The sequence below is a fragment of the Hypanus sabinus genome, chromosome X1, assembly GCF_030144855.1.
Source record: "Hypanus sabinus isolate sHypSab1 chromosome X1, sHypSab1.hap1, whole genome shotgun sequence".
NCBI classification, from domain to species: Eukaryota; Metazoa; Chordata; class Chondrichthyes; order Myliobatiformes; family Dasyatidae; genus Hypanus; species Hypanus sabinus.
Window position 1 is genome coordinate 11,787,933 of NC_082738.1, and position 25,626 is coordinate 11,813,558.

General features: G+C 46.3%; 1 protein-coding gene across 1 annotated transcript in view; it reads left to right on the forward strand.

Annotated features, from left to right (window-relative positions):
• The first annotated feature begins 484 nt into the window (after positions 1 to 484).
• Positions 485 to 25,626, forward strand: part of gfap (glial fibrillary acidic protein) — a 28,338-nt gene continuing 3,196 nt past the window's right edge. The window contains exons 1-7 of the mRNA XM_059955600.1: positions 485 to 582; positions 14,565 to 14,963; positions 15,479 to 15,539; positions 17,650 to 17,745; positions 17,870 to 18,031; positions 21,294 to 21,419; positions 24,812 to 25,032. Coding sequence (XP_059811583.1) covers positions 485 to 582; positions 14,565 to 14,963; positions 15,479 to 15,539; positions 17,650 to 17,745; positions 17,870 to 18,031; positions 21,294 to 21,419; positions 24,812 to 25,032 — 1,163 coding nt within the window. The remainder of the gene's footprint in view (positions 583 to 14,564; positions 14,964 to 15,478; positions 15,540 to 17,649; positions 17,746 to 17,869; positions 18,032 to 21,293; positions 21,420 to 24,811; positions 25,033 to 25,626) is intronic.

A 25,626-nucleotide genomic window follows, 5' to 3' on the forward strand; every position in this document is an offset into this window, starting at 1 on the left:
CTCTAAGATCCTCTTTTTCGATCAGGGTTATTTACATCAAGGGGTTCCTTTATTGGTGGCTGGGTTTCAATATCCGTAGGTTGCTATATCAGGGGGTCCTTTATTAAAGAGATTCCTAAATTAGGGGTGCCTATATCAGTGTGTTCTTTTATTACATTTTCTCTCAAAGAACTGACCTGTTGCCAAACGTGCACCCTCTGCTCAATCCATACATACACGTAATCAAAACCAAACTCAATCCATTTAACCGTAATGAGCTTCTCTCTGTAATTCTAGGATCAGATGTAATTGTAAAATATTAATATTTTAACATACTGTGTTAATGGGAGGGGGTCTGGCGGACATATGACCACGTGACTAGAGGAGGCGCTAGGACCCTGGGCACTGCCCGCCCGCCAACCTGAGTCCCGGCCGGACTTTCTATATAAGCCGCTGCCTCACGCTGAGTGTCAATCTGTCCCGCAGTTACACACCGGGCTCAAAGATGAATACGAGCTTCGAATCCACTCAGACCTCGTCTTACAGAAGGAGATTTGGAACTGCCGGCACAGCTCCTGGGAGCAGATACAGCTTCACCAAGAGGTACTTAGTAATGTCACCCACCCCTACTGCCAGTCTGTAACCCACCGCTCAGACAGCGGAGGCAGGGAACGGACCTGCTGGGGTTTGGTCTGGTTCAGCCCGTCTGGTGTGCTCTGGGTCGAGACTGGAGGAGCTCTCCCAGAGAGTAAAGTCCTGATGTTTTTTCAGTACCTAAATTTCATCGCTGCTCTGGCAGACCTGTCCCGGTATCCTGCGGGCGGTGCAGCTGTTGAATATTAAACTGTTCATTCCATCTTCGTTTCTATTAATTTAGTGTTGGATGTTCTAACCGGCAGTCTCAACTCGGCCAGTGGAGATTAGAGAAAGAGAAGGGCGAAGGGGTTACTGTGCGGAGAAAATGCAAGGAGAGGGTGGGTGATCTCGGGAGAGAGGGCGGTGTCAGGGGAGGGGAAGACTGAGTGGTCAGGATTGTGTGGAGAGTGAGGTATGAAAGGAGGAAAGAAGTGTGAGATGGGGAAGAGGGGTCTGGTTACTGAGGCTCAACATCGGGAAGACAGCGTGATCGATGCTGCGCTGGGAGATCCTGTTTGTGGGGAGGGTGGGACTGAGGCTGGAAGGAGAGGAGTCTTGGTACGGAGACATGAAGTGAGTGAGACTGCGGGAGGGGAGAAGGAAAAGGTGGTGGGTCTTCCAGCTGAAAGAGAGGTCTCGCTGTGAGGGGGGGAAGTGCTATTTCACGTTGAGCTGATCCGCTGATCTAACCATTTGCCGGAGGGATCCCGTCTGTTCCATGTCAGGAGACTAATTTTAAGGAAATGGCACAACCTAGTGGTGTGGGAATTGTAGAGCAGAGAACCTTTCAACGGTGTGTCAACCGATTCACTGTAAACACGAGTGTTTACCAAATGTTTACTGATCAGTGAACTTTGGGGGTGGGGAGGAGGGCAAAATTAAGATGGGAATAAGGGATGACAGTAATTAAAAGGCTCACAGACAGGATGAAAGATGATAGGGACTGAGGAGAGTGTGACAGTGTGACAAAGGGTGAATAAAAGAGGAAACAAATGAGATGGGGAGGGGAGAGAAAATCCAGAGGGGAGATCATGGGAGAGAGATCTTGGGGAGCCAGTCCCCTGGGGCTGGGCTTAACGCAGAGGACTGACCATTCTCTGTCTCAAAATACACCAAGCAATGAGTGTACTGGCAACACTGGCAAGGGGGGGTGGGGGGGTAAGATCTGAACAGATGAGAGCACAACTGCCTGAGGAATGCTGGACCTGGGGTCAGCGTGACAGCAGGAATCAGAGCAGAGGGGAGGAGGGATTTCTTAACTCAGTGGGTGGGGAATTTCTGGAGATCTTTGCTTGGAAGGATGTGGAGTTTTGGGAACAGTTCCGGGGTAGACAATTAGCTGTGAATAGTGGAGCAGGCTCAAAAGATGAGAAGACTCCTCTGACTCCAATTTCTGGTGACCTTGTGTTGTTCAGCACAATTTCAGGTCATCTAATCATCTAGACATTGTCACGTTGCTACCGACAGGAACTTGCTGAGCACACACTGACCTGCAAGTTTCCATTGATAGTACGTTGGTACTTCCTAAAATGCGTGTAGTGACCGACAATGAAAATGCTGATTTCTGTCTTCACGCTCTCCCGGGCATAGAGTTTCATGTTTGGCAAAGAATAAGTGGGCAAACCTTTTGACATTGCCCTGGTGCGGTTGGTAAAATATGATTGCACACAGGGCAGAGAGACATTGGATTGACCAGACAGTCCCAGTCACACTAGTTCACAAGATTTTTGATTGAATAATAAATTAGGAAATATGGACTAAATTGCATTGTCAATTATCCACTGAGCAAATCAAAAGGAGGGAGGCAGGGGCAGGGCTGTCGCTAAGTTAATCAGACAGATGGTCCAGACTCCAGCTCTGGATTTTCCCTCGGGGTTCACTCCCAAAGCCCTCCGCATGAGTGGATGTAGCCACAAAGCAGCGGAGGTTTGAGATCAGAGTTTTCCTTCTAGTTGAGCTGTCAACCACGGCTGATAAGCCCCATCTGTCCAAAGCAACTAGATTTAAGATGCCAGTAACCCACCTTTGCCCCTTCTCCTGTCAGTAGAAATGGTTCTGCTAGGCTTAATGGCTAAGCCACACATAAAGGCCAGGAACTGGACTTGGTTGTCAGAGGCTATTTGAAACACAAGCCATTGTGAGCATTTAATAGGTAGCGAGAGTTTGTCCCTATTACCATCCCCAGCTGTAAACACCTAAAAGAACCTTGAGGGGTATAGATAGGGTAAATGCAAGCAGGCTTTTTCCACTGAGGTTGAATGGGACTACAACCAGAAGTCATGGGTTAAGGGTGAAAGGTGAAAAGATTAAGGGGAACGTGAAGGGAAACTTCTTCACTCAGAGGGTCGTGAGAGTGTGGAATAAGCTACCAGCACATGTGGTACATATGAGCATGATTTCAATGTTTAAGAGAAGTTTAGATAGGTACAGGATGGTAGAGGTATGGAGGACTATGGTCTCGGTACAGGTCGATAGGAGTAGGTGGTTTAAATGGTTTGGCATGGACTAGATGGCCTGTTTCTGTGCTGTACTTTTCTATGACTCTAGCATCCTAGTGAATCTCCTCTACACCCCCTCCAGGGCAATCATGTCCTTCCTATGGTGTAGCAACCAGAACTACATGCAATACTCCAGCAATTGTTACTCAAAGTTTCATAAAGTTGTATCAAGACCTCCCCGCTCTAGTGCCCAGCTAATGAAGGCAATTGGGTGGCAAGTGGAGATAAGTCTCTACTATAGGAGGTGTAAGGTGCTCCTTCCCTCTGCTAGCTTGGGCAAGCTGCTTAGCACCCCACCCCCCCCCCCCCACCTGATCAGGGTCACATGAAGACACTGGGTGGGCATATGAGCAGCTGGTGCATATCGCAAGTCCTGGTTCTGTGATCACTGACACCGGGCAGACAATCTCTGAAGAGTATTGATAATGGCTGGGGTCACTCGTCTTGTAAAGACACTGTCTAGAAGAAGGCAATGGCAAACCACTTCTGTAGAAAGATTTGCCAAGGACAATCAATGGAAAGACCGTGATTGCCCACCCGCGTCATACAACACAAATGAACGAATGAAGGCAAATGCCCAGTATCCCTTCTTTCCCACGCTACCTCTCTGTGTTGCTACATTAAGGGATCTGTGAGCTAATATACCAACGTTCCTCAATACTCCCTGGTAACCTACAATTCAGTGTATATGTTCTGCCCTTATTGGACCTCACATTTAGCAACATGAAGTTGCATCTGCCATTGCTCTGCTCAATTTACTGGGTCGTCAATGTCATCCTCACTGTCAATAACACTGACTGATTATGTCTTCCCCACTCGTCTCAGAATAAGTGATGTAATAACAAATGGCAAGAGTCCTAAGACCAAACTCTGGTCATTGGCTTCCTGTTTCAAATTCCTGACCTGGTTTGATTATTTTTTCTTGCCATTCATTTTGAATAAAGGTACCTATTTACTGTCCTGGAGTCATCTGGCCCTTCACTGGCAGCCAGTGAAGATGTAAACATCTCCATTCGGACTCTTTGGGCAACCGTATATGCACCACCTTATATGAGCCAATCATGTTGCCAAATTAAACAAATCCTATCTGCCTGCAAGTAGTCCATATCCCTCCATTCCCTGCCTGGTTATCTGTCTGTCTAATACCACTTAGACATGGCTATCATGCTCCAGGCACCTGCCAGTCTCTTGTATGTGTTTAAAAAGACAAAACTCTCATGTTGGAAATCATACTTAAACTTTCCCCCTCTCACCTGAAACCCACACCCTCTAGTATTTCCCACTCTGGGAAACAGTCTCTATCTGCAACATGACTTCCTGACTTTTATATTCAATGCCCCAATGATGAAGCCAAGCATGCTGGTCACCTTCTTTACCACCCTGTGTATTAATGCTCCAATGTGTCCTGACATTTATTGTGTAACTTACTCTTGCACTTGTTCTCTTATAAAGTACCTCCTCACACTTGTCTGGATTAAACTCTATCTGCCATTTCTCTGTCCATATTTCTAATTTACCATATATCCTGCTGCATCTATTGACAAACTTTTTTGCCGTCTTACATTTTCATCCAGATCATTTACATATATTACAAAAAGTAGAGGTCCCAGCACTGGTTTGTGCAGAACACAACTGGTCACAGACCTCCAGTTAAAAAAGACATTACCCTCTGCCTTCTTTGGCCAAGCCGACCTATAACTTGATCTTCTGGACAGGTCTACCATGGGGGACCTTGACAAAAGCTTTACTAAAGCCCATGTAGACAATGTCCACTCCTTGACCCTCATCAATCACCTTTGTCACTTCAATAAACTCAATTATATTTGTGAGTCAGGACCTCCCCATATTCATTCATGCTGACTCTCTTTAATACCTTTCTAGTTGCAAGTAAATCCTGTCCTTAAGAATCCTTTCCAATAACTCCTACCACTGATGTAAGGCTTACCAGTCTATTGTTTCTAGGTCTATTTGTCCCCGTTGCCCTTCTTGGACAACTAGAGCTATTTATCAACCTTCTAGGGCTAATGAGGACACAAAGATCTGAGTCAACGCCCTAGTTGTTCTCTTCACTTGTATTCTTCAGTATCTTGGGTTAAGTCCTATCAGGCTCTAGGGACTTGTCTATCTTCATATTTTTCAAGACACTGAACATCTCTCCTCCTTAATATTGACATGATCTACAACATCACCATACCTCTCTCTAATCACACCATCATCTGTATCCTTCTACTTGGTGAGTAACAATATGAAGTACTCCTGTAGGATTTTGTCCACTTTCTCTGGATCCAGGCATAAATTCTACCTTTGTCCTTGCTCATAATGTATGTATAATATTCTCCTTAATCATGCCCCTTTTTAGCCCTCCTAATTTCTTAAGTTTTTCACTTTATACTCTTCAAAGCCCTTGATTGATTTTAGCTTCCCAAGACTCTTGAATATTTCCTTTCCCTTTTTAACTAAATTTACAACTCTCTTGTCATCTAAGGTTCCCTCCAAATTAATCATCTCTCTATGTTCATCTGCCTTACTAAACAGACTTTTTATCTGAAAATGTCTGGTGACAGAACAACTCTCAGAGCAGCCAGAAGAAACCTCATCTTAGACATCAAGAGGGCAAAGATCGCCTACGCACAAAACATTCAGGAGCACCAGCCTGATAACAATCCCCAGTGTAAGTGGCTGAGCATCAGGGGTATTGCTGACTGCATAAGGAAGAACTGTACCAGTGGCGCCACCTCCCCAATGCTCTAGGCAGGCAACGCGATGTGAACCACAAAAGCTAACCCCCTTCCTGGTGCGAAGCCAGTAACGTCTCTACAGAGAGGCAACCCCTGTAAAGCTGCCAGGCCAGATAACAACTCAGGCCGAGTACTCGGAGTGTGCATGCCAGCACGCCAGCCTGAATGTATCTGGGGATGTCAGGGGTTGGTTCTTTACAGAGAGGTGGGTGCTAGGAAGGTCCTGCCCGACATGGTGGCAGAGGCAGATACATTAGGGACATGTAAGAAACTCTTGGACAGGAACAGGGATGAAAAGAAAATGGAGGACTATGTGGGAGGGAAGGGTTAGATTGATCTTAGAGCAGGTTGAAAGGTCGGCACAGCATCATGGGCCGAAGGGTCTGAACTGTGCTGTAATGTTCTCCTCCCCTGCTGGTCCGTCAGTAGCCACAGTTGGGCAAGCTTCCTGCACATATGGCTACTGGGGCCACTGGGAGTCTCCCTGGCCTCCACACTGCAGCAGGAGCACACCAAGGGCCCACGTTCTCCTGCTGTGGTTGACACTTGAATTACCTTAGCACACTAAATTCAGGAAGTGACAAAAACCCCCGGGAAGGAAATTCCACTTGAAGCACGGCATTCTTCAATCCAAAATCCTACCTTGACTTTTACTTCAATGAACAAGAGAAGTAAAGAAAGATAAAACTGCCTAGTTGTTGCTGCTCGTGGTTGCCTACACTCTGACACCACAGCACTCTGTGAGTATTAATTGTTCTTGTGATCTTGAATACAAGAGATTCTGCAGATGCTGGAAATCACACAAATGCTGAAGCAACTTAGCAGGTCAGACAGCACATATGGAGGGGAATAAACAGTCGACATTTTGGGCCAAGGTCCTTCTTCAGGGCTGGAAAGGAAGGGAGCAGAAGCCAGAATAAGAAGGTGGAGGAGGGGAAGGTGATAGGTGAGACTCACTTGAGGGGGAAGGTGGGTGGATGGGAGAGTGGATGAAATAAGAGGCTGGGAGGGGATGGGTTAAAGAGGTAAAGGGGCTGAAGAAGAAGGAATCTAATAGGAGAGAGGAGCATGTGAGAAAGGGAAGGAGGAGGGGAACCATAATGAGGTGATGGGCAGGTGAGGAGAAGAGAAGGGGTAAGAGAGAAACCAGAACTAACCCTCAAAAGAGAAGGAAGGGGGGGAAGAAATTACCAAAAGTTAAAGAAATTGATGTTTATGTCATCAGGTTGGAGGACACCCATATAGACATGAGGCGTTGGTCCTCCGACTTGAGCTTTGGCCTTATCGTAGCGGTAGAGGAGGCCATGGACAGACATGTCAGACCTGGAGTGGGAAGTCAAATTGAAATGGGTGGCCACCAGGAGATCCTGACTTTTGCAATGTACTAAGCAAATGTACTTGACAAGACAGTCTCCCCATCTGCATCGGGTCTTATGCATGTGATCTTAGCAGCTCTGAAACAGGAGAGCCCCTGGTCATCAAAGATCTGTGTATTCCTACTTGATAATGATAAACAAGTTCTGGATACCTGCTGATCCTGGCTGGTCACGTGCCTGTGAGGGATGTTTATCATTGAGACACTGTGATTCCTTCAACAGATTTGTAGCCAAAATGCATTTCTTGATGTCAAACATTTTGGCTAGTAGTGACTCTTTTACAACCGATGGTGGACATTTTTTGTTACTGATCCTGTGCTGGTTGGCTCCTCAGAAGGTGTACGCCACCGAGGGAGTTTGCCACCATACAGCACACATTGTGTTGCGGGGTGGAGATGTGTCTCCACCAAAGGAGGTGTAAGGTGCTCCTTCCCTCCGCTGGCCTACTGGTCACCCTTGGGCGAGGTGTAACACCTGCTTAGCCCCCCCCCCACCCCGATCAGGGTCACGTGAAACCATGGGAGCAGGTTGTACCAGAAGAAAGCAATGAAAAACCACTTCTGTAGAAAGTGTCTTCATGGTCAGTAGAGCATGATCTCTTATGTCATATGACACAGAACATAATGATGATGATGACAACAGCACACATGTCTACACTTTACTGACGAGAAAACATACCACTAGCAGTAGATGTGAGTATATACACTAGCGCAGCCACTTTCTACCATTTTGTGCATTGACACTCCATTGGGGGGCTATTTACTGCAGGTAAGGGATGTGTGAACCGCTTGGGGGCTGAGAGCAAGGTACCATTGGCAGGAAAATGGAAATGACGAGATGAAAGATGGTGGTGTTCATAGGGAGCTGGGTGTTTTTGTACTCAGATCATTGAAAGTCAGAACGTAGCTTCAGCAACTAATTAGGAAGACAGACAGTATGTTGGCCTTGAATACAAGAGGATTTGACGGCAAGAGGTGGGACATTTTGCTGCGATGATAGGAAACCAAACTGAGACCACGCTTGGAATGTTGTGGACACAAGAGATGACCTCCTCTGGAATACTGTGTACTGGTCTGTTTTACTAATATTCCGTTTGGATCTCGCAACCTGCCTATGGGTCAAAAGGGCGCTTTTACGTGTCTTGGGCTCATGAGGCCCGGCGGGCGCCCGTCCCTCTCCAGGCCAGACCACAGCCAATGTCCTCCAACCCGGTGGCTCGCCCTGGTCTTGAGCATGAGGCTGATGTAGTTCTTCAGGGTACTCATCTGCCCTGGCCAGTGACTTTGTTGTTGAGGTCCTTGGCCCAGTGGGGCCATATTAACACCAGCCCCTCACATTGTTTAGCAGTGTGCTGTGATTTGCCACTTGGAGCAGACATGAGAGATTAGGAGATGGATGAGGACCAGTGATGCCCATCCACCCTACGAGGTAGAGTGCAGCTGCCAGACATCAAAGCCCCCTACACCCCATACTAGTGCAGGGATTTCCGATAGAGGAGTATAGCAAACATTTGGCAGCTTTACTCCATGAATCATTGGTCTCTCTTACAAGGAGGGATGAAGCAGAGGGAGCCTGTAGTCACTTGAGATTAGAAAATTGAAGGATGGCCCCATTGAAATGCAGAATCCCTGTTGTTGGGATTTGACGGGAGATCTCTTGAATAGCAAGCCTAGAACCAGGATGAGGACTTGCTGTTCACCCAGAGATTAAAAGGAGAGGTAGGACAAATTTGGGAAAGTTTAAAGGAGATGTGCGGGGAAAAGTTTATTTGACACAAATTGGTGGGGGTCTGGAACATGCTCCAAGGGTGGTGGTGGAAATAGATATGATAGTGGCAAACAAGAGGCTTTTAGACAGACACATGTACATGCAGGGCATGGTGGGATATGGATCATGTGCAGGCAGGAGGGATTAGTTCAATTGGCAATTATTCTCGGCATAAGCATTGTGGCGCGGAGTTCTATGTTCCATATACGGTGCAGTGATCCATAGATTTTTGGATACTGATAAATTAAGGGATATGATCGGTTATTGGTTGGCAGAGTGGAGATGACAGCTTAGATGGCCAAACCTGCTCCTGTTTGTCATTGGTGCTCGAAGTTTGAGGAGTGGGCCTGAGGCACCTGTGCATCATGATGAGTTAATCTTGAAGCAAACGCCTCTGTCTTTACCTGACACTGCTGTCTGGTCCGTGCAGTAGACAGCGAAGCCCTCAGGCTGGAGCACTGAGTTCTGGGGTAAAGAACTCCAGTTGTCCCCAGTGTTTTAAAGATTTTGCCTTTATTTGCCACACGTACGTCAAAACATACGGTGAAAAGTGTTGTTTTGTGTTAGCAGTCTGAGATGCGTTGGGCACAGCCCGCAAGTCTCACCATGCTTCTGTCGCCAGCATAGTTGGCTTATGACTTACTAACCCTAATTCGTACAGGAGTACCCGGAGGAAACCCATGTGGTCACAAACTTCTTCCAGACGGTTGCAGGAGTTGAAACGTCGATGCTGTAAAGCTTTATGCTAACCACTATGCTCCTGTGCCACCCCTCGGGCGTCTTTCTAGTACTGCAGCCTGCTCCAAGATCTTCAATTTTATTTTCCGGTGGGTGTACAACTGTACCATCCAAATGGGGCACTTACTGAGGTAAAATGGGTATAATCCAATGGGTCAGTAATTTCATTATAAAGACTATATATCACTGGGGGTGGGGGGGTTAATCATGGTAGTGAAGTGTGTATCACCACTTGGGGGCATTTGTACAAGGTGCGTGCACATTCCATGGGGCGGGGGTGGGGGGGGAATGTTGTAATCACTGTAGAACACAGTGAAGCATCTACTGCACTGTAATGAATAAGCCCACTATTGGGAATGTTTGCTCACCACAGTAAATGTATTTGCTGCAGCACAGTGAGTACAAGCTAAACCAGAGCATTTTCTGCAAAGAAACTGTAATTCAAATGTCTGCAATTAAATAAACTGCAATGCAACAGTTACTGCACTGAAGTTAGTAGAACTTACTGGAGTCATTTAATTTAGTACTGGCAGTATGCATTCTGGTTCAAAGAGCACAGCCACAGAAACTGCTGTTATGCCTATCAAACAAACACACATTAATACCGGAAAATAGGAACAGGAGTAGGTCGCCAGGCCCCTGCGACAGTCGCCCAGGAGAGAGGCGTCGCAGTCGGTGTGCTCCACCGGGGGGCGGTGTGGTACAATGTTCAAGCTGGAGTCGGTGCTGCTCCCAATGTTCGCTCAGCAGAAGACAAGCCGTATTGTGTTTACTACAGATTCCTGGAAACATTCATGGACTCGGGGTCGTGGATTCTGTTTTTTTTTTGTGTGTGACTGTATTTTACTGATACCTTATATGTGCTTTGTGCTGTGTGTGACTGTTGGTACTGTGTTTTATACCTTGGCCCTAGAGAAGCACTGTTTTGTTTAACTGTATTCATGAATGGTTGAATGACAATTACACTCGGCTGATCCATATTTGCCTCAACTCCGCATTGCAACTAATATACTGTGCAACAAGAACAGAACCCAATGAGTGTATTTGCGACACAGTCAGCATAAGCCTCATGGATTTATAGCACAGAATGAAAGCAGTCCCTTTGGCCCAACGGTGGCCCATCTGAACTAGAGCCATTTGCCTATGCTTTGCCTATATCCTCTTCGTGTTTATTTTCACAAATGAGGTTTAATCATGATAATTACTATCCCTGCCTCGACAGCTTCATCTGGCAGTTTATTCCATATACCACCACTGTCTATATGAGAAAAGGAACAACATTAGCCAGCTTTCAGTCTTCCAGCATCTCACCCTTGTTTAAGGAAGATACAATTTATTATGCTTAGGTCCCAGCATTTCTTCCCTTACTACCCACAATGCCCAAGGTGCACCTGATCAGGTTTTGGGTATTTATCCACCTTTACATCCTACCAAGCCACCAATAACTCCTTCTCTGTAATGTCAATCAGTTGCAGGAATCGCTGTTCTCTTCCCTAAAGTCACTTACTTCCATGTCCACACAAGAATACAGATGAGAAAATTTCCATTTAAAACCTTGCCCATTCCCTGTAGCTCCACACTGATCCTAAGGGCCCATATTCTCTCCTTGCCACTTAGAGAATCTTTCAATATTCTCCATTGCCTGACCAGGCAGGGACATCCTATGTCCTCTCCTTGTTTTCTGATTTTCTTTTTAAGTGTCTTATCCTCCTCAAATAACTTTGCACTTTTGGTCAACCTCAACATTTGATTCCAGCTGCCTTGCTGGCTCCTCAAAATCCATTGTCATTCAAGTTTCTCTACGCCATCCAGTCTTACCCTTCACTCTGATGTGATACATTAGACCTGAACTCTCCCCATCTCACTTTAAAAAGCCTTTACCTGCTGACAATCCCTCCCACTCAACCTTTGACAGTTCCTGTCTAATGTCATCAAAATTAGCCATGATTCAATTTAGGACATTAACTTGTCGCCAAGCTCTACCATTTTCCATGGCTACTTTGAATCTTAGACTGTAGGACATAGGAGGAGAATTCAGCCATCTGGCCCATTGAGTCTGCCCTGCCATTCCATCATGGCTGATCGTTTTTCTCTACCTCCTCCTCAACCCCAGTTCCCGGCTTTCTCACCATAACCTTTGATGCCGTGTCCAATCAAGAATCTTATGTAGTTATAGTCACTGGTCCCAAAGTGCTTCCTCACTGACACCTCAGTCACTTGCGGAAAGTTGTGGACACGGCTCAGCAGAGAAACCAGCTCCCCTCCACAGGCTCTGTCTGCACTTCTCCAAAGTTCAAGGTAAATTTTAATTATCTAAGTATGTATACATCACCATATACACCCCTGAGATTCATTTTCTTGTGGGCATACTCAGTAAATCCATAATAGAGTCAAAGAAAGACCAGCCAACGAGGGTGTTCAACCAGAGTGCAGAAGACAACAAACTGCAAATACAAAAATAAATCAATAATAAATAAATAGATAGATAGATAAATAAATAAATAAATAAATAAATGGATGGGTGGATGGATAAATGAATGAATAAATAAATAGATAAATAAATAATATTGAGAACCTGAGATGAAAGGTCTTTGATAGTGAGTCACTAGGTTGTGGGAACTTTTCAGTGATGGGGCAAGTGAAGTTATCTCCTCTGGTTCAAGAGCCTGAAGGTTGAGGAGTAATAACTGTTCCTGAACCTGGTGGTGTGAGTCCTCAGGTTCCTGCACCTTCTTCCTGTTGGCAACAGCAAGAAGAGAGCATGACCTTGGTGGTGGGGGTTCCCTGGTGATGGATGCTGCTTTCCTGTGACAATGGTCCATGTATATGTGCTCAATGGCAGGGAGGGCTGTATCCAGTACTTCTTGCTGCCTTGGTGAAACCCCAGCATAATCCTGGACCTTCTCTCTTTTCTCTTGCCCCATCAGGCATAAGATATAAAAACCTAAGAACACGACCCAGATTCCACTCCAGTGTTATAAGATGATGGAACGGTGCCCTGGTTCAATAAGATGGACTCTTGAACTCACAGTCCATCTCATCATGGCCTTGCTCCTTATTGTCACCCTACACTACACTTTCTCTGTAACTGTGCCACTTTATTCTGCATTCTGTTATTGTTTTACCATGTTGCACCTCAATGCACTGTGTAATGATCTGATCTGTATGAACAGAATGCAAGACAAGCTTCTCACTGTATCTTGGTACATGAGACAATAATAAGCCAATTTCAATTCTAATTCCCTGCCTCGTTTCCCAAGAGGAGGTGAAGTGTAGCCCCCCCTCATCCCCCACTCTAGTAGGGCCATTACTGGTGGCTCTCACCATGCAGAAGTAAGTCATGAAGTGCAGAGAATATGCACCAAAGTGTAGCAGTTATGGGAGTACAGATTGTGGATACCCCACTGGTGGTATTATAGTGAAAATCTACCATTACTGAGGGCAGCTACTGAGTTACAGGGAGTGAGTATCGACTCAGTTACCGCATTATGGTCGGTATACATCCGGCTAGGGGCATTTACCGCTGCAGAGTGGATGTACTCCTTCCCCGTCAGGACAGACAGTGCATATTGCACTGAATATTTCTCCCTCTTCTGAGTTTATCACTGCAGTACTCTGGTGACTGATTTGCTTCAAGCTTGCCTGCTGAGTTCAACATCTGCAGGTCTATCTAATTTATTGCGCTGTGATTTATGATGTGACTTTGAGAGTGCTGATTGACTAAAACTGGCAGCCACCACTGTGTCTGTGGGAGCAGAGGTAATGCAAGAATCGAGGCCCTACTGCCTCCCGTACCCTTCCCCCTCGCCCTCACCACATGTCTCTGAAATTCTCACTATGACAATTCATGAACCCCTGCCAACAATGAACTCCCATGAACTTTAATTTTTGGCAATTCTCCTTGCTGTAAAGAATGAAGGAAATATTACACCTTGTTGGGTGATGTATGATCGAGCTGTAAGCGGTCGTGCTTGAGGATCAACTAGTACATCTTCTTTCTACAGCTCGAGTGAACCACATTGAATCTTGCCTTTCAGGGCTGTCCGTGTGGAATCTGCAGCTTGATTCTTGTTACTTTTTTTGTTCGATTGTGGACACTTGCAGCAGAACCATGAGAACTTTGCAGATACGTTGACTTAGAAATTCTACTTCACCCAAAGAGGTGCACAGGAGAATCTGGCAGGTGTTGTGCCACCCTTCAGAAGGTGCTGGGTACAATCTGTCACCTGGGCCAGGGCCCAGGACCTGGTGAACGGGCTGGATGGCTGGCAGACATTGTTCTTTGGGTGGTACCTTGGAGAGTGGTTCAATTGACAACAGGAAGAATCACAGACTCTGGGTTGTGATTCACCATTATCAAATAGTGTGCAGGCAGGGAGGTCACAGGGCAAAGTTATTCACAGTCTGGAAGACCTCTGGAATGCTCAAGAAAATGAGGTGGGAATAAAGGTATTTTAACTGGAAAAGCTCAGGTGTGAATCCAGTCTTGACCCAAAGTATTGTCTCCACAGTGCTGCCTGCTTTAGCCCAAAATGGTGACTGTTCATTTTCCCCCACAGATGCTGCCTGACCTGTTGAATTCCTCCAGAGTTTGCTCTTTTCCCTCCAGATTGCTGCATCCTGTCCCCTCCCACGCACAAACAGTCTTGTTGAGGCATTGCCCTTTGAAAGTGTCCCGGATGCTGGGGAGGCTAGTGCCCGTGATGGAGCTGACTGAGCTGGAAACTTTCTGCAGCTTCTTCTGATCCTGCGCAGTGACCCCTCCGTACCAGATGGTGATGTTCTCCATGGTACAAACCTTTATTGCCTGGTAATTTTATCTTCCTGCACAGGTCTGTTTTGCCAGTCTCCTCCAGAAGCTCTGTAGTTCAAATGAAACACGTTAACTACCCAACTAAAGTGATGTACCAGGAGAGGCTCAACTTCACCCTGTCAAATGCCCTCAATGCAGAGTTCAAGGAGACTCGAACTAATGAGAAGTTTGAGATGATGGAGCTCAACGATCGCTTTGCCAGTTACATTGAGAAGGTGCGCTTCCTGGAGAACCAGAATAAAGTCCTGGCCACTGAGCTTAACCAGATCAAGGGGAAGGAGCCCAGCCGGCTGGGGGATATGTACTTGGACGAGATCCGGGAACTGCGGCAGCAGATGGACCAGCTGAACAGTTCCAAGGCTCGCCTGGAAATCGAGAGGGACAACATGCTGGAGGACCACACCAACCTGAAACAAAGGTATGAGCCCATGTTTTCTGGGAGGGAGATGCCCTGCTGAGGGAGAGTGGAGTCCCCCCCAGGAAGGGCTGGGTTCACACAGCTAGATACTCCAACACGCCACGTTAACACCCTGACACACCCACCAACCTTAGAATCACTATTTGATCCATCCATCTATTTCTTCCTTCTTGACAGTGATCAGTATGAGGAACAAAATATGTGAGGAGCATTTGTAAAGACGTGATCTGATTGACTCTCATTTTCTAATTAACATCTCCCGTGCATTAATGCATGAGCAGGAGATGGATTTGAGAAGGAATTTGAGAACAAGTCACACACAAGTAGGTGCTGATTCATTCTGGGTAGTATTCTTAGAAGGGAGCTGAGACAAGAATTGTGTGCCCGGTTAGAAATGTGTGGGGTCTGTCGCATACTTTGTGATTTAGAACTTTTGACTTTGCAAGCAAGAACTGTGGCAATTACTGCTGAGCACCTTGCTCTTTAACTGCACTCCACTAAATTCTGTTCCACAGGTTACAGGATGAGATCAATCTGCATACAGAAATTGAGAGCAACTTGGCCACGTACAAACAGGTGAGAAACTGGGTAAGAGATCCAAGCTCTGGCAGGAGCTGGCAGGGATAAAACACATCAGGCATAATGGGTCAATGCCTCAGTCTTTCTTGGTGCAGTGTAGTATGAGCTGAAAGCTCTGTACCCAAACACCACACTACCCTCTGACAATAAAGGTTCACACCCTGGGAAAATTTGGACCACTCTCAGGAGCCACATCCCAGCGAAGGAGGACATCAAGGAAGAAAATTAGCATCACTGACAATGTACCAGCACAGCTTTTGGTCACTTGAGAAAAAAGGACATTTGAAGGTGGTGACCTCAGACTGGCACAAATCCCATGGTCTACTAGTCAGCAGTGATCCGTGCGCTCCTGTGTGCTCCTGAGAGCCAAACTACCTGCAGAAGGCATCTTGTGGCATTGGGAAATGCACTACCCACCAACAGTATTTCTGAAAAATCCCCAAAAATTCAAGAGAAGGAAGAGCAAATTAACATCAGTCTTCCAGCAGGCCAACATTCCTTGCCTAGCAGCCCTGCTCTCTCTCAGTCCGCTACAAACCCCCCTCCTCCCCGACACCAGACTTCCAGAGCCGTCGTTCTAGTCCACACTCTGTCATAAGTGAAAATTACCAGGCAGACAGAAGGAAAGCTTCAAAGAAGTGCTCAAATCTGCTTTGAAGTTTAACATCCCCACCAACACCCAGGTACCTTTGACCTACAGGCATTTAAATTTAAGAAGGCTTATTTGGGATGACGCTGTTTACTTCAAGCCCACACATCGGTCAGCCACTTCCTGCCCCATTCGTGGAGGAGCCTAGGGTTTCACAACAGATGCCCCTGAATCCACAAAATCTGAGTGGAGGAATGCTTGAAAGTGGCAGCACAGATGGATAAGGTGGTAAAGAAGGCACACATTGATCAGGGAACTGAGGGTAAAAGTAGGGATGTCGCAATGCCCGAAACGTCGACAGTGCTTCTCCTTCTAGGTGCTGCCTGGCCTGCTGTGTTCCACCAGCATTTTGTGTGTGTTGTGTAAAAAACTAGTTTGCATTTGGAGTATTGTGTGCCATTCTGGTCACTACATTACAGGAAGGATATGAATGCTTTGGAATGTGTGAAGCAGACACAAAAGTGATAATTAAGAAACAATTAAACAGGCAGGGATTGGGGGGATCTAGACCATGTGCAGGCAGGTGGGATCAGTCCAGTCTGACATCCTGGTGAGCCCAGACATCATGGACCTGAAGGGCCTGTTACCGTTCTGCGTTCCACGTTGGATCCTGGGACTGCCCAATAAGCTGAGCAATGAATGGAGGGTTAGATTGAGATTGACGCCGGGTTTAACTTTGGATTGATCTTCTGAAATATTGGAACAACTTGATGGGCCTAAAAGCCCCCATGTACTTTTATTAAATTTGGGTCCCATGTATCTCTAAAGAATGTAAAGAAAACCTCAGGGAGCAGACTAGTGATCCTTCAGGGGCAAGCCCTTCCCTCTCCCCATCCAGTGCACCCAAGGGTGGCATGAGAGATGTGTGACTGACATGACTGAATGAAATGGATCCCCTCTTAGAGGTGCAGACAAGGTTAACCAGGGTGTTGACAGGATTAGAGATTACAGGCTTCTACAGGGAGGAATGGGACTCTGGGTGACACCCCCTGCTCCATTCACAAGGGGAAAATGAATTACAAGGTTACCAGCAGCAACCAAGGAATACGGAGACTCTCTTTGCTTCAGTGGAGGGTGCTCGGGGTTGCTTCTTAGACCTGGAGACCCTGGTCGGACTCCAGGGCACAAAATCATTCTGCGACCATTCTCTTGTAAAATACAAGCACCTCTGTCATGGGGAAGAATGGTCTAGACCAATCCTAAGCCACCAGCTAAGGTTTGGGTGAAATGGGAGTGTCAAACCTGATTGGGTGTTAGTCAGCAAATGACTGGCAATGGTTAAGGGGAAACCCTGTCTTCACTAAACTCTCTGATGTCCTCTTGCTTATTTCAGGATTCTCTCTTTCCCTGAAACATCTGGGTGTGGGAAGCCCCAGCAAAAATCAAATCCTGGCGGGTACTTTAACTGATGACCCTGTGGTGTACCTAACCCTGTCCTTTCTATTCTCCTGTCCCCAGGACCTTGATGATGCTGCTTTGGTTCGGGTTGATCTGGAGCGGAAGATCAATTCCTTGCAGGACGAGATTGACTTCCTGAGGAAAGTCCATGATGAGGTAAGGTGACTTGACCTACTGTGGCCAAGGATGGGCTTCGAGTGGCCAGGACTGTGATCTGGGTAGAGGTGCTTATGAGAGACATGATAACAGGCCGCTGAACTGTCTCTTCTTGGGCCGTCAGGAAATTCGGGAACTGCACGTGCAGCTGCAGTTGCAGCAGGTCCATGTTGAGGTAGATGTCTCCAAGCCTGACCTCACAGCTGCCCTGAAGGACATCCGCACTCAATACGAATCTGTGGCCAGCAAGAACCTGCAGGAGGCTGAGGAGTGGTACAAGGCCAAGGTGAGCACGTTCCACACCCAGCAGTCTCCCCTCTGAAAAGAGGACAGCATTTATAATGACATTTTTTTTGGAGGGGGAGGTTTAATACACAACTACAGCTGAGCTGTGTCAGCTGGAATCCCACAGCAGTGCCTGAAGCTTCAGGTGAGGTGCCATGGTAGTGTAGCGGTTAGTGCGATGCTATTACATCTCAGAGCATCAGAGTTCAGAGTTCAATTCCGTAAGAAAGTTTGTATCTTCTTCCCGCGTGCGTGGGTTTCGTCCGGGTGCTCTGCTTTCCTCCCACAGACCGAAGGCGTACCGTTTAGTAGGTTAATTGGTCGTCATAAATGGTCTTGTTATTAGGTTGAAGATGTGGGTTGCCGGGTGCTGCGACTCACTGGGCTGGAAGAGCCTGCTCTGCACTGTATCTGTAAATAAATAAACTGGATAAATGACCACGCAAACAGCACACCGGAACAACCACCACCATTTTCTGCTATAACGAAAGGAAAAGCTCAAACAGAAATGTTGGTTTTCAGTGGTTTGGCTGAGGGAACAGTCCCGGTGATGGATCTCCACCCGAAATGTTGACTGTTTACTCTGTGCCTGACCTGTTCAGTTCCTGAGTGTGTTGCTGAGGGAACAATGTAATGTTTCCAAGTTTGCTGGGCTGTTAGTACTAACCTAGGTGAGTACAAAGGGGGTGATGGAGTGATGAACCAGCTGAAGTGAACACGACAGGGAGCGTACAGGCACTGAAGGTTGTCCACTTTGGTGCACAATATAGACAATAGACAATAGGTGCAGAAGTAGACCATTCAGCCCTTCGAGCCTGCACCGCCATTCTGAGATCATGGCTGATCATCTACTATCAATACCCGGTCCCTGCCTTGTCCCCATATCCCTTGATTCCCCTATCCATAAGATACCTATCTAGCTCCTTCTTGAAAGCATCCAGAGAATTGGCCTCCACTGCCTTCCAAGGCAGTGCATTCCAGACCCCCACAACTCTCTGGGAGAAGAAGTTCTTCCATAACTCTGTCCTAAATGACCTACCCCTTATTCTCAAACCATGCCCTCTGGTACTGGAGTCTCCCAGCATCTGGAACATATTTCCTGCCTCTATCTTGTCCAATCCCTTAATAATCTTATATGTTGCAATCAGATCCCCTCTCAATCTCCTTAATTCCTGCATGTGCAAGCCCAGTCTCTCTAACCTCTCTGCGTAAGACAGTCCAGACATCCCAGGAATTAACCTTGTGAATCCACGCTGCACTTCCTCTACAGCCAGGATGTCCTTCCTTAACCCTGGAGGCCAAAACTGTACACAATACTCCAGGTGTGGTCTCACCAGGGCTCTGTACAAATGCAAGAGGAACTGCATTTGTTAAATGGTGAGAAATTGGGTAGAGTTGATTTTCAGAGGGACCCAGGTGTCTTTATAAACTGAAGGCCAGCATGCAGGTGGAGGAAGTTGTTACAAGGACAAGTAGAATGTCAACTCTTTATTATAATAAGTCTGATGGGAGTGAGAAACTCTTACTACAGGACCTTGGTAAGTCTGCACCTGGGGCATTGTCTATGGTTTCAGTCCTATTTCAGAAAGGATGTATTTGCCAGTGGGAGTACAGTGAAGATTCAACAGACCTATTCCAGGAATAGTGAGTTTGCCATATGAGGGGAGATTGAGAAGGCATGGACTCCATTCTTTTAAACTCCAAAGAATGGAGACCATGCCTATTCAATCTCTTCTCATATGGCAAACTCTATTCCTGGAACCAGTCTGGTGAATCTTCGCTGCACTCCCCACCAGCAATATATCCTCAGAGACTGAGGGCTGGGCACAGGAAAGATGTTTGCCCTGACTGAGGAGTCTAGGACCAGGGCACAGTTTGAAAATGAGGGGTAGGCTGTTTAGAACATAGAAGAGGAAAACGTCCTTCACTTGTAAGGTAATGAATCTTCTGCAATAGTTGCTTTTACTTTTAAAATCATAATTTTATTTTGACTGTGGGACAAGTAGAAGTGTGACCCCCCCCCCCACCCTAGCATCCAGTGCGGATGGGAATGTGACCTTGAATTTGTTTCCATGAGGTCACTGTCTGTACTTGGACAGGTATTCAGACACTTCAGTTCTGATTGTAAATTAGTTATCAACTTTACCGAATGCTGGCTGAATTCCAAACGCCAGGAAGCCAAATGAGAACTCAATAACAGACACTTTGGGAATTAACGTTCCAAACACAAACAAATATTAAACTGGGAATAATTTGTAGGTGTGTTTGAATTCTGCACAGGAGCAGGAACTGGCCATTTTACCCCTCTACAAACAAGAGACAATCTGCAGACGCTGGAAATCCGAGCAACACACACAAAATGCTGGAGGAACTCAGCAGGTCAGGCAGCATCTACAGAAAAGAGTACAGTCGACGTTTTGGGCTGAGACCCTTTGGCAGGACTGGAGAAAAGAAGCTGAGGAGCAGATTTAAAAGGCGAGGGGAGGGGAGAGAGAAACACAAGGTGAAACCCGGTGGGGGAGGGATGAAGTAAAGAGCTGGGAACTTGATTTTACCCCTCCATCCTGCTCCATAACACCATAAGATTTATAAGATTATTAAGGGATTGGACACACTAGAGGCAGGAAACATGTTCCCGATGTTGGGGTAGTCCAGGACCAGAGGCCACAGTTTAAGAATAAGGGGTAGACCATTTAGAACAGAGTTGAGGAAAAACTTTTTCACCCAGAGAGTTGTGGATCTGTGGAATGCTCTGCCTCAGAAGGCAGTGGAGGCCATGTCTCTGGATGCATTCAAGAGAGAGTTAGATAGAGCTCTTATAGATAGCGGGGTCAAGGGATATGGGGAGAGGGCAGGAACGGGGTACTGATTGTGTATGATCAGCCATGATCACAGTGAATGGCGGTGCTGGCTAGAAGGGCCGAATGGCCTACTCCTGCACCTATTGTCTATAAGATCAGGGTGGGTGTGATCTTGCCCTCTGCCCCACTTTCCTGCCTGTTCCCCATTACACCCAAGTCCCTAAGGATTCAAATACTTCAGAGATTTAAAATTCAAATGTACTTTGAATCTTGAAACTGTCCAACGACCTACCTCAGTGTTGAACACATTCAATGCCTGCACTTACACCTGTTGACTTCCCTTTGTGTAATGTGTGAGGTTTGCTATTGTCCAGCTCTGGCTGATAGAAGTAGCCTGGGCCCCTGTCTTCACCCTCTGGTACCCAATGTGCTGTTTGTGTAACCTTGACTTTCTATGTGCAGTTCTGCGATCTGACCGACGCTGCCTCGCGCCAGTCTGAAGTTCTGCGTCAGGCCAAGCAGGAGGTGAATGACTCTCGCAGGCAGATCCAGTCCCTGACATGTGACCTGGAAGGTCTGAAGGGCACGGTGAGTTCTCCCTGGAAACTAGGCAGGGCTGACCAGGGTCGTTCTGTGGAAATCCAAAAAACTGAACATGTACTTTTAAATGGAAGTTCACTTCCAATCAGAAAGAATGACACCCATGAGCAATTAAATCAGCATGACATGTATCTGTCAGTGTTGTTTGCCGGTACGCCTGCCCCTACATGTTTACTTCCACAGTAGAAGATACTGAAGCAAGGACAACTAGCAGCCAATTATTCTATCCTGTAATTAGCTCTGCCAACTGGAGACTCATTTTTTCCCCCATTTCCTTTGAGTACTAATTGTCATTTTGAACACTTCTAATTAAAGTTTAGCACAGACCAGGCATGGTGTAAAAGGTTTTTAGATGGCAGTCATGTGATGCCATATTAAAGGAGTATTGCTCTATACCTAACCTAGCAGTACCAGTTCAGGGGAAGCCAGGTTAGGGTGGAGGGTGAGCTTTACAGTGTACCTGACATCTTACTTCATGTTGTGTTGCAAAAAAAAGCATGGGGGGAAATCACTGTAACACACTTGATCTATCATCAGTCTTTCAGAATCAATTCATTTGGAATGCGTATGAAATATAATCATTAAGACACAGGAGGCTGTCAGCTCTTTGAGGATTCATCTATTTGGCCTCATTGTCAGCTTTCCCCAGAGGCCTACAAATTATTTACTTCAAATACCTTACCAATTCCTGTATGCCTCTTTTTCCTGTGTGACTCTGTTGCAGCTGGTATTCCAAGCTTATTCAGGGTTTTTTTTTCCTCTTTAATTAACTGTTTTCCTGGCATCCTATCTGCATATTTTGCCATTCATTTCATACTTCCTGGCCCTTGAACCATTTCCCGTGGGAACAGCTTCCCTCTCTTTGCCCTATCCGCCACCTTGTACACATCTATCAAATCTTCAGAATCAGAATCAGGTTTATTATCACCAGCATTTCTCGTGAAATTTGTTAACCTAGCAGCAGCAGTTCAATGCAGTACATAATATTGAAGAAGAAAAATAATAAACAATAAATAAATAAGTAAACCTTATTCAGTATACTTCATACAGTGTACATTGAATAGATTAAAAATCGTGCAAAAATAGAAATACTATATATTAAAAAAGTGAGGTAATGTCCAAGGGTTCAATGTCCATTTAGGAATTGGATGGCGGAGGGGAAGAAGCTGTTCCTGATTTGCTGAGTGTGTACCTTCAGGCTTCTGTACCTCCTACCTGATGGTAACAGTGAGAAAAGGACATGTCCTGGGTGCTGGAGGTCCTTAATAATGGACACTGCCTTTCTGAGACATCACTCCTTGAAAATGTCCTAATACCCAAGATGGAGCTGACTAAATTTACAACCCTCTGCAGCTTCTTTCAGTCCTGTGCAGTAGCCCCCCACCCCCCATACCAGACAGTGATGCAGCCTGTCAGAATGCTCTCGTACAACCATAGAAGTTTTTGAGTGTATTCGTTGACATGCCAAATCTCTTCAAACTCCTAATGAAGTATAGTCGCTGTCTTGCCTTCTTTATAACTATATTGATATGCTGGGACCAGGTTAGATCCTCAGAGATCTTGACACCCAGGAACTTGAAACTGCTCACTCTCTTCACTTCTGATCTCCCCATGAGGATTGGTATGTGTTCATTCGTCTTACCCTTCCTGAAGTCCACAATCAGCTCTTTTGTCTTACTGACGTTGAGTGCCAGGTTGTTACTGCGGCACTACTCCACTAGTTGGCATATCTCTCTCCTGTACGCCCTCTCGTCACCATCTGAGATTCTACCAACAACGGTTGTGTTATCAGCAAATTTGTAGATGGTATTTGAGCTATGCCTAGCCACACAGTCATGTGCATACAGAGAGTAGAGCAGTGGGCTAAGCACACACCCCTGAGGTGCGCCAGTGTTGATCGTCAGTGAGGAGGAGATGTTATCACCAGTCCGCACAGACTGTGGTCTTTCAGTTAGGAAGTCGAGGATCCAATTGCAGAAGGAGATACAGAAACCCAGGTTCTGTAACTTCTCAATCAGGATTGTAGGAATGATGGTATTGAATATTGAGCTATAGTCGATGAACAGCATCCTGACGTAGGTGTTTGTGTTGTCCAGGTGGTCTAAAGCCGTGTGGAGAGCCATTGAGATTGCATCTACCATTGACCTGTTGTGGCGATAGGCAAATTGCAATGGGTCCAGGTCCTTGCTGAGACAGGAGTTCAGTTTAGTCATGACCAACCTCTCAAGACATTTCATCACTGTCGATGTGAGTGCTACCGGGTGACAGCCATTAAGGCAGCTCACGTTATTCTTCTTAGGCACTGGTGTAATTGTTGCCTTTTTGAAGCAAGTGGGAACTTCTGCCTGTAGCAGTGAGAGGTTGAAAACGTCCTTGAATACTTCCGCTAGTTGGTTGGCACAGGTTTTCAGAGCCTTACCAGGTACTCCATTGGGACCTTCTGCCTTGCAAGGGTTCACTCTCTTTAAAGACAGGCTAACATCAGCCTCTGAGATGGAGATCACAGGGTATCAGGTGCAGCAGGGATCTTATCAGCTGTAGTTGTATTCTCCCTTTCAAATCTCCTAACATTCATTGCATCAACAATAGCTGCACTCCTCCTTCCCTGGGGCCATTAGTAAAACCTCCTTTGCACCCTGTCCACAGTCTTTACAGCCTTTCTAATGGGTCAGAATTCAATGCATTAATCAGAAGTGACTTAACCAGTGTTTGGTGTTGGTCCAACAAAACCACCAAGTTTATGTTGTCCATGACACTAATTATGAATCCCAGGATCCCAGCTGTTTTACTAACTTCTCTGCCACTTCAGAGATTTCTGCACAAATACACATTGGACCCTTGATTACTTTTGAAGGTGCAGAACAACATGCCTTTCATTCACAAGTTCACATGACAGGATCAACCATAGAACATCTGATGTTTGAGGACTGTAGAGACCCCTGAGTAATGTGGGCTGGTGTGTGCTCCAAGCCTAGGGCAAGCTCCCCTTATCCCTGTCCTACTGGCTGAGTCTGCACAGCTCTGCCTATCACAGGCTCCATGAACCAGACTAAGCAGAATACATTCTCTGACCAGGGCTATAGAAAATGCACCCCTGCTCCTGGGAATTACAAGTCTGGACACAGGCATGTGTGGGATTAAGCTCATGCCCAGTGCCTCCAACAATTACATCTTGGGTTAACAGTTTCAGAATGATCTCCCGTTGAATGCCTTTGACACAGCATTTGCTTGAAATTTGCAGAGAGATGGGGAAAAGGTAGGGTCATGGTGGCTAAAGTGGTTATATATTAGTAACTCCAGCGCTGGGAGCTGGGATCGGGACTGTGTCGTTGGGTTTTGGATGTGATTTTTGGTCCTGACCTGGTTTTGGTTTTTGACAGAACGAGTCATTGGAACGCCAGTTGCGTGAGATGGAGGAACGCTTCCGTTTTGAGACCAGTAGTTACCAGGACACCATCAGCCACATGGAGACCGACATCCAGAACCTGAAGGAGGAGATGGCACGTCACCTACAGGCATATCAGGACCTGCTCAATGTCAAACTGGCGCTGGACATTGAAATTGCCACCTACAGAAAGCTGCTGGAAGGCGAGGAGAACCGGTAAGGCTATGCGAGACGCACCTTCCTACACTTCCCATTCATTCAGCCAGCAAGCACCTCTGTGCCTCCTTCCTCCTACCTCTGCCAGGTCTCTGGCTCCTGCTTTTTCCCTTCTTCTTGAGTGTAGATTTAAGAGCCAAATTTTGTTTTTCTTACCTGTTGTTTTGCTTACAGGTAAGCATCAAACGGCCCCACACCACCCCCCCCCCCCCCCCCACAGTCACTGTCTCGTCAACCCTAATCCATCCCATGTTGCATTACTCTGGATTGTTGATCATTACTAAAACATCACAGATTTACCATTCTCAGAAAATACAATATCCACCACTCTTTCAGTCTTCCCCCACCCCCTCTGATGGAGACAGCCAGGCCAGAAAGACCAGGTGGGAGATATTGATCAGTACCCTGGACAGGACAGGCCTCTGCACTTTGACAGTACAGTGACACAGACAAACCAACTGGTCTTGTTAGAGTCCTGTCCTCTCCAGCCACTTGAGATCAGAGACACATACCATCTATCGTTTCTGAAGAATGAATTACAATATATTAATTGAACACCATATTAAATATAACCAAGTAATTAAAATGTAAATT